Here is a 14,562-nt window from a genome sequence, read left to right on the forward strand (position 1 = left end):
TCAAGACCATAACAGTTTGACCAGTTAATAGATGATGGATAGATAGATATGACCACACTGTAAATTATTTCTGGGATTTCACAAGATGTATTCTCACTTCACATGCCTTTACTGTGAAGTTTTACAATAGCATAATGTATTCAGAATTTTATTGTGAAATTACGGAAACACAGGAAGCTGCCGTTGAACTTGGAGGTCACTGACGTCTCCCATTGGCTCAGTAACGGTAAGTGTTAATATGTCAAATTTTGTCAATTAAGAATGACTTTTTCGATATGTAGTCAATATTATTTAATCACACGGATCAAAAAGTGTTATTTTTAAGTGCTGTTGTCATTTATTTATTTTTGTAGCTGAAGTGAGGAGTTTGCTACAGAGATTTAACGGCTAATAACGGCAGGTTTAAGCGGGCTAAGTTTAGCTTATAATGATCAGATATTTGGTGTCGTTTTAATTTAATTATATTTACTGAGACATTAGCTACCCTGTCTGAAAATATTTGGACCCTTGTTTCGTATGTTTTGGTTATTATGTTTGTTTTTATTAGCGCTAACAGTGCTCTCTCTCTCTCCCTGCTGTTTCCAGCCTTTAGCTTTCACTGCAGTGCTTTTTTAAAGGTTATATGAGGAAGACTGTCAACCAAAGATAAAAGGTAAAGTGTGGCTTTAACTTCAGCAGAGTGACAAACACATACAGTATTGTGTCATGAATTTGGACAGAAGTAGTTTTTTAGTAGGGATTTATCACCTCATGCACCCAAATTTGGTAAATCTCACCAGTACAAGAGAAAATGTCTCAATATGTTATCAGTAAATTATATGACACATTGTCGGCCTACATACTCTTGACTTCACTATTCCACTGAGATATGACCACACTGTTAATTGTTTCTGGGATTTCACAAGATGTATTATCACTTCACATGCTTTTACTGTGAAATTACCGAAACACAGGAAGCTGCCATTGAACTTGGAGCTCACTGAAGTCTCCCACTGGCTCAGTAACGGTAAGTGTTAAAATGTCAAATTTTGTCAATTAAGAATATTTTTTTCGACATGTAGTCAATATTATTTAACCACACGGATCAAGCAGTGTTATTTTTAAGTGATGTTATTTGTTTTTGTAGCTGAAGTGAGGAGTTTGCTACAGAGATAACGGATGTTAACGGCTAATAAAGGCAGGTTTAAGCTCGGTTAGTTTAGCTGATAATTAACAGATATTTTGTGTTTTGATTTAATTATATTAACTGAGACTTTAGCTACCCTGTCTGAAAATATCTGGACCTGTTTCGTATGGTTTAGTTATTATGTTTGTTTTTATTAGCGCTAACAGTGCTCTCTCTCTCTCCCTGCTGTTTCCATCCTTTAGCTTTCACTGCAGTGCTTTTTTAAAGGTTATATGAGGAAGACTGTCAACCGAAGATTAAAGGTAAAGTATGACCTTAACTTCAGCAGAGTGACAAACACATACAGTATTGTGTCATGAATTTGAGCAAAAGTAGTTTTTTAGTAGGGATTTATCACCTCATGCACCCAAATTCGGTAAATCTCACCAGTACAAGAGGAAAATGTCTCAAAATGTTTTATCAGTTAATTATATGACACATTGTCGGCCTACATACTCGTGACTTCACTATTCCACTGAGAATAACACTGAAGTTTCACTCTTAATACTTGATTTGATACTGTGGCAAAACCAGACATCCCATTCAGGACACACTACGTTATTTAAACATGTTTATAAACATTAACAGTTATTTAAGCACACACAGGTTACATTAGAATAAGATTAACAGATTCAATATTGGCCTGTAGCCTTCAAGTAGAAAGAAAACAGCCAAAAAGAAAAAGTAAATTAAAGTTTTGGGAACTGTATGAAATGTGATGATGATATAACAAATACAACTGTGTGATTATGTGCTCTCACTTTGGTTTGCAATCTTCTAGGTATGACTGAAACTGAAAGTTTCAGTAGGCCTATGTTAACAAACACACTGACTGTATGACACTGAGTTATAGAGTGAGGTGATGATACTACTAACAACGCTAGTATTAATATCAGTTTCTACATCCTGGTATTGATTTGGTATCTATGTCAATAGGCTTTATTTTGTCACTATACAGAAGTACAGCGAAATAACAGCAATCACCCCGTCTGTACATATACAACATACAATACATGCAATAAGACAGACATAACTGGATGACTGAGCACAATAAAGAGGGGAGAAAAGGAAAGAAAAAAAAACGAGGAGTGAACAGGATAAAAAAAAAAGCAGCTCCCAGACTATGCTCTGTGTGGGAGTACAGTGCGGGAACGGGAAAAAAAATCCCCAGCAACAGAAGCGCATATGAGCACATTTTACAACATAAGAACACAAAAAACAACTTTTGCACCGGGGGAGGGGGAAAGGGAGGAGGAGGTGTTCCAGCTCAGACAGGCAGCCAGCCGCAGCCATCTTTGGCGCCGCCAGCGGACCCCGCCTGGATTGTGTTATCCACTAGATTAATTTAACTTTTTTTACACTAACTTCCATGGATTATCTTCTTAAAGGGGATTCTTTCAGACCCAATCCTCACAAACATAGGTCTGTGATCTATTGTTTACAGTGTTAGGGAGTAATTAGTTACATATGTAAGTGTTACAGTTAGTGATGAAAATGTTGATGATTACAAAGCAGGTTACATCTGAAGTCACACCTTTAAAGTCTGTGTAAAGTAAGAATTGAGTTTGACATACCACAGAAATGTCCTGTTTAGTTGTTTTCTATGATCTGAGGTAGTGGGAGCATGTAGATGTTGAACAGAAGAGGCCCCACAGTGGGGTCTAGTAAACAAGTACAGGAATTTAAAATCAACAGCAAAGGTGAGCTGTTTTCCTCCTTCTGCTCTGTGGATTATAAAATGCAGTCTGAATGAACTTTCACCTTTACTGCCTACCTGTCTGCTCCTCCCTTCTTCTTTACACACACACACACACACACACACACACACACACACACACACACCCTCTAGTATAAAAAAGATGGGAGGAGTAGACAGGTAGGCTGTAAAGGTGAAAGTCCATTCAGACCCCATTTTACAGTCCGCAGCGCAGAAGCAGGAAAACAGCAAGTCTGAGGCAGGTGAGTGTTAATATCAGAGCTGAAAATAATGATTACTGTCATTATTGATCAGTCTGCTGATTATTCTTCAGATTAATTATTTAGTTTATTAAACTGAGTTAGAAGAATATAAAATCAGTGTTTGAGATCTTAAAAAGTGTTTCCCTGTTGTTCATTTCCTGGTTTCTGCGTCTTCACAGCGATGTAAGAAGTCACAGAAGACTAAAAAAACACATGGTTGTAGTTAAAGTCATGTGAACTAATAAGAAGACTGGGTTTATTATACTGTGTGTATGTGTGTGTGTCTCCAGTGTTACAGGTTTAGCTCTCAGACTTAAGAAGATGGAGGAAGAGGAGGACGGAGCAGAGTCTGTAATATCCAGCTGTCTGTCTATGAAGAGTGACCAGTCTAATCATCATCCTCCAGTCTTCAGTAATGAACCTGGACCCTCAGACACAAAGTAAGAGACTGTTTCTACTGTAAACTGACCTGAAGATGATTCAGTGAGACAGTTTCATGAAGGTTGTAGTGTAGATATGAAGGAAAGAAATAATGAAGTAGCTTTCATTCAGCTGTAATCTCCAACAGATCTTCATGTTCATGTGAACCAGAGACTGAGACAGGGCTGCTATTGGTGTTTGATTTCCCAGTCTAAACTACACACACACACACACACACACACACACACACACACACACACACCCTCTAGTATAAAGAAGAAGGGAAGAACAGACCGGTAAGCAGTAAAGGTGAAAGTCCACTCAGACATGATTTTATAATCATGGCTTTATAATTACCTTGATATGACTGTTGGGATTTAGGTCTGAGTTCATGAATACACCAAGATTTCTGACTTGGTTTGCAGTTTTTAAGAGGCTGTTGTTGCCCAGGCAACAGCCCATTTGCCCTCTTTGGCTGAGTAGCCCCTCCAAAGGGGATTTTTTGTTAATGTATTAATTTAGCTGCTGAAAAAATAAATACTAGTAGCAGTTGCTGAAATTAGACCAAATTAATTCAAAACTATGTAACCCATACTTTTATTAACTTTTGATTGACATGCCTCTGTGTGATACAGATGGGAGGGGCCAAGAGCAGAGCCACTTAATCTGGTCTAAGGCCAAAAAACAATCAAACTTAGCTATCATGCTGTAGTGTGACACTGTTGCTGTGTGTGAAGCAGCTGAGTTTTGATGTTGTGGAAATGATTAATGATGGATGATATAACCTGTGGGATGCTCTGTGAATAAACATCTCCCCATATACTTCTGATTATGAAGCCATCTTGTCACATTTGCATCATCAATAGCTTGATCTTATATTATGCTCTCATTATACTGTCACTTAGCTAGCTTTAGCTTTAGCTTGCTGGATATATGAGGATAATTCTTTAACTCTGTTACAACCATTACATGAAGTGTGACTGCTGAATCATGTTAGATAAAAGATTGTTTGATCAGTGTTTTATAGAATATGAAGAATACAACATGTTTATGGTGATTTCTGATTTTCTTTAATAACAACAGGTCTAATTTTTACATTTCCATACACATAAAATGTGTGTCAGCTGCACAATAAAAAAAAATAAAGAAAGATGCACTTTACTTGTAAACTGTGGGTCACAAAAGGAAAAGTCCAGCTTAAAGAAATGTATATATGAAGGTTTCACAAATGATGATTTTACAATGTAAAGTTGGGTCTAAAGTGATGCTGAATAGTGTGTAAGGGTTAAGATTCTTTCTAGTCTGAGGCAGGTGAGTGTTAATATGGTTACTGTCATTATTGATCAATCTGCTGATTAGTTTTCAGACTAATTGTTTAGTTGGTCAGAAGAATATAAAATCAGTGTTTGAGGTCTTCAATGTGATGTAATGTGACTCACTGCTGAGCTCTAAAAAGAGAGAAGTCACAGTTAAGAAGCTCACACATGTTTATCTGAAGTCTGTTTGATGGATTTAAACCAGAGTTAAAGTTTATTTTTGTGAAGAATAGAAAACACACATGGTTATAGTTAAAGTCATGTAAACTAATAAGAAGCTACTAAAAGTGTGTGTGTGTGTGTGTGTGTGTGTGTCCAGTGTTACTCATTTAGCTCTTAGACTCCAGAAGATGAAGAAAGAGGAGGAGGAGGACGGAGCAGAGTCTCTAATATCCAGCTGTCTGTCTATGAAGAGTGACCGGTCTAATGATCATCCTCCAGTCTTCAGTAATGAACCTGGACCCTCAGACACAAAGTAAGAGACTGTTTCTACTGTAAACTGACCTGAAGATGATTCAGTGAGACAGTTTCATGAAGGTTGTAGTGTAGATATGAAGGAAAGAAATAATGAAGTAGCTTCCATTCAGCTGTAATCTACAACAGATCTTCATGTTCATGTGAGACAGAGACAGAGACAGGGCTGCTATTGGTGTTTGATTTTAAGTAGCAGCAGGTAACCCAGGGTGATATTTACTAAGGACTCACTAACAAGCCAAACTGTGTCTGTCCTTATTTACTAAAGGACTGCAGCAGGTTTTTGCAGGTAAAATGGAAGTACAAATTTAATGTTTGGTCTCTGTGTCTTTATGTGTTCCTGTTCAAAGACACTAAATATGGGAGGAGGTCATGTAAATGTATAGAAACATCCTGCTGCAGCTGATTTATCACTGCAGACTGACCACTGCAGCAAAGGAAACTGAGTCTGATATTTAATGTTTGGGAAAAGTCAAATGTGTCAAACTGTTGTATCACACTCACACAGAGGGAGAGAAACTATAGCAGAAACACAGAGAGAGAGGAACACTAGTGAAAAGATGCATTATGAAGATATTTAGCAGAGCTCTCTGTTCAGCAGCACAACACAAAGAGCAGCAGTCTGTTATTTTTCACTAGTGGACTTTTCTGTTTGGTTCAGTTTCCTCCTGTTAATTCTTCCTGACTTTAAATGTCTCAGAGTAGCTTAAAGGAGCCTGTGGAGTTTTATTAACAGAAAAACTCATGTTTACATTGATACTTACCAAAACACATTGTGTGTCTCCTTGTGGTCTAACACATCCACTTCCCTCAACAAACATTTGCAAAGCCAGTTTTTGGAGCTAGAGTTTTAAATTCTGCATTGTTTACATTCATGTTTACTCTCTTGCAGTCTTCTTCTTCTTCTTCTTCTTCTTCTTCTTCTTCTTCTTCTTCTTCTTCTAGTATCTATTATTATATTTAAAATTGAATGTGTTGAATCTCAGAGCCTGAAGAACAAAACATGTGTAACTGACCAGATACTGACAGTCTGGACTGTTTAAAGAGCTGTTGGTTGGCCTCCACTAATGTGTCATAAAGAATGTGTTCATGTCCACAGAGAGAGGAAGAGGAGGACTGTTTCTGTGGCGGAGCAGCTGCCCTGCTGTTCTTTGTGTCAGGACGTCCTGAAGGATCCAGTCTCTACCAGCTGTGGACACTGGTTCTGCAGACAGTGCTTCACCTCATACTGGGACCAGTCTGCTTCATCAGGAGACTCCTCCTGTCCCCAGTGTGCAGAAGGATGCAGAACTAGATCTGGACTGCAGACAGACAGTCAGACCAGCACTGTACAAAGTAAGACTGAAGATCTGTCTGCTGATGTCTTCATCTCTGAAACAGGACAGGAATCCACCTCCTCTATCCTACTGAACATTAACAGTCACACTGATTTATTTTCTTCTCTTTCAGCAGAAAGTGGTCTGCAGGAGGTTTTATATGAACATCAGATCAGTTTGAGCAGCACATGTGAATGTGTGACTCAAGGAACCGATGAAGCAGGAATTAAAATCCTCCTCATCAGCATCTTCACTGAGGTCCACATCACAGAGGGACTGAGTGAAGAGCTTAATACCCAACATGAGGTGTGGCAGCTTGAAACAGCTTCCAAGATGAAGACCCTCCATGACACTCCAATCAAGTGTCAGGACATCTTTAAAGTCTTACCTGACCAACACAAACACATCAGAGTGGTTCTGATGAACGGCGTCGCTGGTGTTGGAAAAACCTTCTCAGTGCAGAAGTTCACTCTGGACTGGGCACAGCGCTCCGAAAACCAAGATGTCAGTCTGCTGATTCCGTTCTCGTTCAAGGCACTGAACTTGATCAAAGATGAGCAGTACAGTCTGCTCATGCTGATCCATGTTTTCTATCCAACATTACAGAAGCTCACAGCAGAGAAGCTCGCTGTCTGTAAAGTTTTGTTCATCTTTGACGGCCTGGATGAAAGCAGACTTTTACTGGATTTCAACAACAGTGAGGTCGTGTCTGATGTCACACAGAAGTCATCAGTCAGTGTACTGTTGACAAACCTCATCAAGGGGAAGCTGCTTCCATCGGCTCTCATCTGGATAACTTCCCGACCTGCAGCAGCCAATCAGATCCCTCCTTCATGTGTGGATAGGGTAACAGAAGTACGAGGATTCACTGACCCCCAGAAGGAGGAGTACTTCAAGAAGAGATTCAGTGATGAAGAGCAGTCCAGCAGAATCATCTCACACATCAAGACATCCAGGAGCCTCCACATCATGTGTCACATCCCAGTCTTCTGCTGGATCACTGCTACAGTTCTGGACCACATGTTGACTACAGACCAGAGAGGAGAGCTGCCCAAGACCCTGACTGACATGTACTCACACTTCCTGCTGGTTCAGACAAAGAGGAAGAAGAAGAAGTATAATGAGGGACATGAGACGAGTCCACAGGAACTGACGGAGGCTGACAAGGAACTTCTTCTGAAGCTGGGGAGGCTGGCGTTTGAACAACTGGAGAAAGGAAACATCATGTTCTACCAAGAAGACCTGGAGCAGTGTGGTCTTGATGTCTCAGAGGCCTCGGTGTTATCAGGAGTTTGTACACAGATCTTCAAAAGAGAGAGTGTGATCTTCCAGAAAACAGTCTACAGCTTTGTTCATCTGAGCGTTCAGGAGTTTCTGGCTGCAGTCTACATGTACCACTGTTACACCAGCAGGAACACAGAGGTACTGAAGGACTTCCTGGGAGAATCAAAACCAAAATCTTTCCTCAAGAAGATTTCAGGTTATTTCAGAAATGGCAGCCGTGACTCCTCCCTCAGAAACAACCCACCTGACAGTCATCATGATTTCATATCTCTGGATGACTTCCTGCAGGGAGCCATGGAGAAATCTCTCAGAAGTGAAAATGGCCACCTGGACCTGTTTGTCCGCTTCCTTCATGGCCTCTCTCTGGAGTCCAACCAGAGTCTCTTAGGAGGCCTGCTGGGTCAGACAGACAACAGTCCAGAAACCATCCAGAGAGTCACCAACAACCTGAAGGAGATGAACAGGAAGGATATCTCGCCTGACAGAAGCATCAACATCTTCCACTGTCTGATGGAGATGAACGACCGCTCAGTCCATCAGGAGATCCAAGAGTTCCTGAAGTCAGGGTCCAGATCAGAGAAGGAACTCTCTGAGATCCACTGCTCAGCTCTGGCCTACATGCTGCAGATGTCAGAGGAGGTTCTGGATGAGTTGGACCTGGAGAAGTACAAAACATCAGAGGAGGGAAAACGGAGACTGATGCCAGTTGTGAGGAACTGCAGAAAGGCTGTGTATGTCCAGATGTGATTAACTTTATAATCAGATTATAAGTTTAATTCTTCAAATATAAATCATATGACATTCATATTATTGTTTTAATTGACAATCAGTCAGAGCTCTCAGATAAACAATTTAAGTATGAAGCATAGTGTAAGAGCTGGATGATGGACATGTATTCTTATGATATCGTACGAAAAGTTGTGCACTATTTTTCATATGATATACGAATTTAATTACATGCAGTAACACGAGTGATCAGTGCGCCTGTGCAATCAAGTCTTTACTAATTCAAATCCAGTATCCATGAATATTATTTATTACTTTAAAAATATAAACGCCATTAACCATTTTACCATAATTCACTGACGGTTTTATTTATATCATCAACACTTCTTAACACAACAACACTAAAGTGTCCTGGATAACTCAACGAAATGCTGGGTGAATGTTATGACCATCAGTTTTAATTATTTCACCTCCAAATGTGAGAAACACGTTTTGTTTTTGCTGTTTCGGACAATTGTGGCTACATTAGCCTACCCATGATCCTCAGCATTGTGAGGAATAAAAAGAGAAAAAAAGAGTTTGTCAGTGGGTATTTCCAGTGATGTCATGCACTCTCAGAAGGGAACCCCCTCCGCCCCCTCCCACTTTTTATATTTGATTGAGAAAAGCTGGGACAGGAAGTACGTCACTTCTTCTTCTTCATCGCTCCACGAGCCAGACACACCAGCGACCCCACCAGTGTCTACATTGAAACTACATCTTCATTCATGTAAACCTGGATTACAAAGTTTAGCATAACACAGGTGATATAGTCACTGTGACAAACAGTTCATAATCTGACCCTTCACAGCATGGAGCGGTAGTATTGCTTTATAATTAGTCCCTACCGATTTGTTCACGTCTCATTACGTTGCTATGGTAGTTGCTAAGGACTCAACCCGGTATCTTTACTGTTTCATCATCAAATGCATTAAGTAAATATAAAGTGTCCTCTTTCATGATAACATATGTTGTAATATATGTGTCATTACAGACTTTCTCGCTGTGGACTCTCAGAGACTCACTGTGAAGTTTTGGCCTCAGCTCTGAAGTCCAACCTTCATCTGATATATCTGGACCTGAGTGGAAACAAGCTGTCTGATTCATCAGTGAAGCGTCTGTCTGCTGGACTGGAGAGTCCAAACTGTAGACTGAAGACTCTGAGGTCAGTTCACTGACTGTAGCTTTGCTAGTTTTTTTCTATATTTTCAATTCAAATTCTTCAGTGAAGTTTCAAATGTTTGGTTCATAATTTTCAGGATTGGTTGAACACAAATCTGTAGAATTTAAATGTTTTCAGGAATTTAAAATCCACAGTCTTGTTGTGAGTAAAAATGACTTCCAGAGTTTAAACTAATATGAGGCTTCAGCAGTCTGAGTTCCACATATCAAGTAAGTATGTTTGTGTTTCTTCAGTGTTTCCTTGCTGAGCTGCAGTGGAGGGATCCAAACTCAAAGAGGGAATTTAGTTCTAAATATTCTGAAACTTTGAGTCACACACATCAAGTGTGAGTCTACCAGACTGTCAAAGCCTCATATTAGCTTCAACTGAACTTATTATACACACACACACACACACACACACACACACACACACACACACACACACACACACACACACACACAAACAAACATGTCATAACATATTGAATGATGTACAGGTGTAATATTGTCAGGTCATTAGTTTCATTAGTGTTTGTGAACAGTCAGTAAATGTAGCTGCTTATGGATGTGAACCTGACAGCAGCAGGTAGCAAAGAGAGGTGATCTTTATCAACTGGAACTGTTCACTGAGCTGAACTGAGTCTAAATATCCTGCAGTCACATTAAACATAGTGGATAGTAAAAGTGTTTTTCTAATCAAGATGTCCTCATGTTAACTTTGTGGAGACAGACATGGGATCAGATCACACACACACACTGTGCACATTATGGAAGCCTCAATGTAACTCCATTTTCTCTCCTTCATCTGCAAGATTAAAGCAAAACAAAGATTAAAAGTCTGCGGGTCTGAGAGAGAGTGATGAGAATGATTGTTTCATTCAAGCACAGTGAGACAGCATCAGCTGAACTGGGAGTGTTCTGGTAGCTTACTGGTCTGTGCTTTGATTCTGGTGCTGGACCTTTGTTGCATGTCATTCTCTGTCTCTCTCTCCTCTAGTTTCCTGTTTATCTCTCAACTGTCCTTTAAAGGAATAAAATGCCTCAGAAACAAAGATTTAAAAATATAAAAATAGATGATCTGAACCACTGATCAGTAATGTCAGTTTGCTAACATTAACCAACATTAGCCTCCATAAACTATACCTGTCCATGAAAGGAATAAAATGTCTCAGAAAACAAATATTTTAAAATATTTTAAAAAGATCTGAACCACTGATGTGAAGATCAAATGTTCATCAAAATAATGAATATCAAACTGTTTCATCATCAAATGCATGAAGTAAATATAAAGTGTCCTCTTTCATGATAACATATGTTGTAATATATGTGTCATTACAGACTTCCTGACTGTGGACTCTCAGAGACTCACTGTGAAGTTTTGGCCTCAGCTCTGAAGTCCAACCCTCATCTGATATATCTGGACCTGAGTGGAAACAAGCTGTCTGATTCATCAGTGAAGCGTCTGTCTGCTGGACTGGAGAGTCCAAACTGTAGACTGGAGACTCTGAGGTCAGTTCACTGACTGTAGTTCTGCTATTTTTTTTTTCTTTATATTAAATTCAAATCCTTCACTGAAGTTTCAAATGTTTGTTTTATAGGTTGTGGTTGAGGTTTTATTACAGCAGCATTTTATCACAACATATATCAGTATTTAAGTTATCAGTGAATGCAGTAAAGTTATTATTGCATGATATATAATCAGACTTACAGGTAATACCTGGTTTTGCACAACAGGATTTAGAATATTTATTTTTATCCAATTCTGAATTCCAATGTATTTATTCTATTTGTAACAACCTCTAAACAGTTATTACATCTTTACAGCTTTTTGTAAGCTTGTTTTTAAAAAGGTGTTATGTAGTTGAAGAATTATTATTATAGTAATTGTTATTAATTATTCAATATTATTTGAATAGAACATGTAATGATTCAGTAATGTCAGTTTGCTAACATTAACCAACATTAGCCTCCATAAACTATACCTGTCCATGAAAGGAATAAAATGTCTCAGAAAACAAATATTTTAAAATATTTTAAAAAGATCTGAACCACTGATGTGAAGATCAAATGTTCATCAAAATAGTGAATGTCAAACTGTTTCGTCATCAAATGCATGAAGTAAATATTAAGTGTCCTCTTTCATGATAACATATGTTGTAATATGTGTCATTACAGACTTTATGGCTGTAAACTCTCAAAGGCTCACTGTGAAGTTTTGGCCTCAGCTCTGAAGTCCAACCCTCATCTGACAGAACTGGACCTGAAATGGAACAAACTGTCTGATTCATCAATGAAGCGTCTGTCTGCTGGACTGGAGAGTCCAAACTGTAGACTGGAGACTCTGAGGTCAGTTCACTGACTGTAGCTTTACTATTTTTTTATATATATATTACATTCAAATTCTTCATTGAAGTTTCAAATGTTTGGTTCATGATTTTCAGGATTGGTTGAACTCAAATCTGTAGAATTTAAATGTTTTCAGGAATTTAAAATCCACAGTCTTGTTGTGAGTAAAAATGACTTCCAGAGTTTAAACTAATATGAGGCTTCAGCAGTCTGAGTTCCACATATCAAGTAAGTATGTTTGTGTTTCTTCAGTGTTTCCTTGCTGAGCTGCAGTGGAGGGATCCAAACTCAAAGAGGGAATTTAGTTCTAAATATTCTGAAACTTTGAGTCACACACATCAAGTGTGAGTCTACCAGACTGTCAAAGCCTCATATTAGCTTCAACTGAACCTATTACACACACACACACACACACACACACACACACACACACACACACACACACACACACAGTGTCTGTGAACAGTCAGTAAATGTAGCTGCTTATGGATGTGAACCTGACAGCAGCAGGTAGCAAAGAGAGATGAGCTTTATCAACTGGAACTGTTCACTGAGCTGAACTGAGTCAAAATATCCTGCAGTCACATTAAACATAGTGGACAGTAAAAGTGTTTTTCTAATCAAGATGTCCTCATGTTAACTTTGTGGAGACAGACATGGGATCAGATCACACACACACACACTGTGCACATTATGGAAGCCTCTGTTACGGCCTTAGGCCAATTGCATGGTTTCTCCCCTTCCTCTGTGTGTGTGTTCCGCTCCACTGTTTACAGTGGACCAGTGAAGCAGACCCTTGGCGGCTGGTGGATGAGGCTGATTGGTGCAGCGCTTCTCCACTAGAGTAGTTAGTTAGGTTTTTGGTTTAGGAATATTTGATTTGTTGTTTATTATTCTCTGAATACACAAGACAGTTAGCTCCATTTTATTTGTAGGGAGTCCTCTTTTTGTTATATTTGGTTATTGATTTATCAGCACCTGGCGGCCCTTTTCTGTTGGTCTTGGTATTAATTTCCACATTGTCCTAATTTACTATAATAAATACTACTTTAATTTTACAACCATTTCCATCGGGTTGCGTGTGTTGCTTTCCCTTTTCCCGAATGAGCTGGGTTCGTAACAGCGTCAATGTAACTCCATTTTCTCTCCTTCATCTGCAAGAGTAAAGCAAAACAAAGATTAAAAGTCTGCAGGTCTGAGAGAGAGTGATGAGAATGATTGTTTCATTCAAGCACAGTGAGACAGCATCAGCTGAACTGGGAGTGTTCTGGTAGCTTACTGGTCTGTGCTTTGATTCTGGTGCTGGACCTTTGTTGCATGTCATTCTCTGTCTCTCTCTCCTCTAGTTTCCTGTTTATCTCTCAACTGTCCTTTAAAGGAATAAAATGCCTCAGAAACAAAGATTTAAAAATATAAAAATAGATGATCTGAACCACTGATGTGAAGATCAAATGTTCATCAAAATAATGAATGTCAAACTGTTTCATCATCAAATGTATGAAGTAAATATAAAGTGTCCTCTTTCATGATAACATATGTTGTAATATATGTGTCATTACAGACTAAAGGACTATGGACTCTCAGAGACTCATTGTGAAGTTGTGGCCTCAGCTCTGAAGTCCAACCCTCATCTGACACATCTGGACCTGAGTGACAGCGACCTGTCTGATTCAGCAATGAAGTGTCTGTCTGCTGGACTGGAGAGTCCAAGCTGTAGACTGAAGACTCTGAGGTCAGTTCACTGACTGTAGCTTTGCTAGTTTTTTTCTATATTTTCAATTCAAATTCTTCAGTGAAGTTTCAAATGTTTGGTTCATAATTTTCAGGATTGTTTGAACTCAAATCTGTAGAATTTAAATGTTTTCAGGAATTTAAAATCCACAGTTTTGTTGTGAGTAAAAATGACTTCCAGAGTGTAAACTAATATGAGGCTTCAGCAGTCTGAGTTCCACATGTGAGTACAGTATGTTTCTGCAGTGTTTCTTTGCTGAGATGCAGTGGAGGGATCCAAACTCAAAGAGGGAATTTAGTTTAAATATTCTGAAACTTTGAGTCACACACATCAAGTGTGAGTCTACCAGACTGTCAAAGCCTCATATTAGCTTCAACTGAACTTATTACACACACACACACACACACACACACACACAACATGGCCTTTCATATTTAATGATGTACAGGTGTAATATTGTCTGGTCATTAGTTTCATTAGTGTTTGTGAACAGTCAGTAAATGTAGCTGCTTATGGATGTGAACCTGACAGCAGCAGGTAGCAAAGAGAGATGATCTTTCTCAACTGGAACTGTTCACTGAGTTGAACTGAGTCTAAATATCCTGCAGTCACATTAAAAAT

General features: G+C 38.9%; 1 protein-coding gene across 1 annotated transcript in view; it reads left to right on the plus strand.

The window, feature by feature from the left end:
* Positions 1 to 3,496: 3,496 nt before the first annotated feature.
* LOC128362340 (uncharacterized) overlaps positions 3,497 to 14,562 on the plus strand; it is a 106,346-nt gene continuing 95,280 nt past the window's right edge. The window contains exons 1-3 of the mRNA XM_053323082.1: positions 3,497 to 3,553; positions 5,265 to 5,335; positions 6,434 to 6,669. Of these exons, the coding sequence (XP_053179057.1) occupies positions 3,497 to 3,553; positions 5,265 to 5,335; positions 6,434 to 6,669 (364 nt within the window). The remainder of the gene's footprint in view (positions 3,554 to 5,264; positions 5,336 to 6,433; positions 6,670 to 14,562) is intronic.

Source organism: Scomber japonicus, chromosome 7 (assembly GCF_027409825.1).
Source record: "Scomber japonicus isolate fScoJap1 chromosome 7, fScoJap1.pri, whole genome shotgun sequence".
NCBI classification, from domain to species: domain Eukaryota; kingdom Metazoa; phylum Chordata; class Actinopteri; order Scombriformes; family Scombridae; genus Scomber; species Scomber japonicus.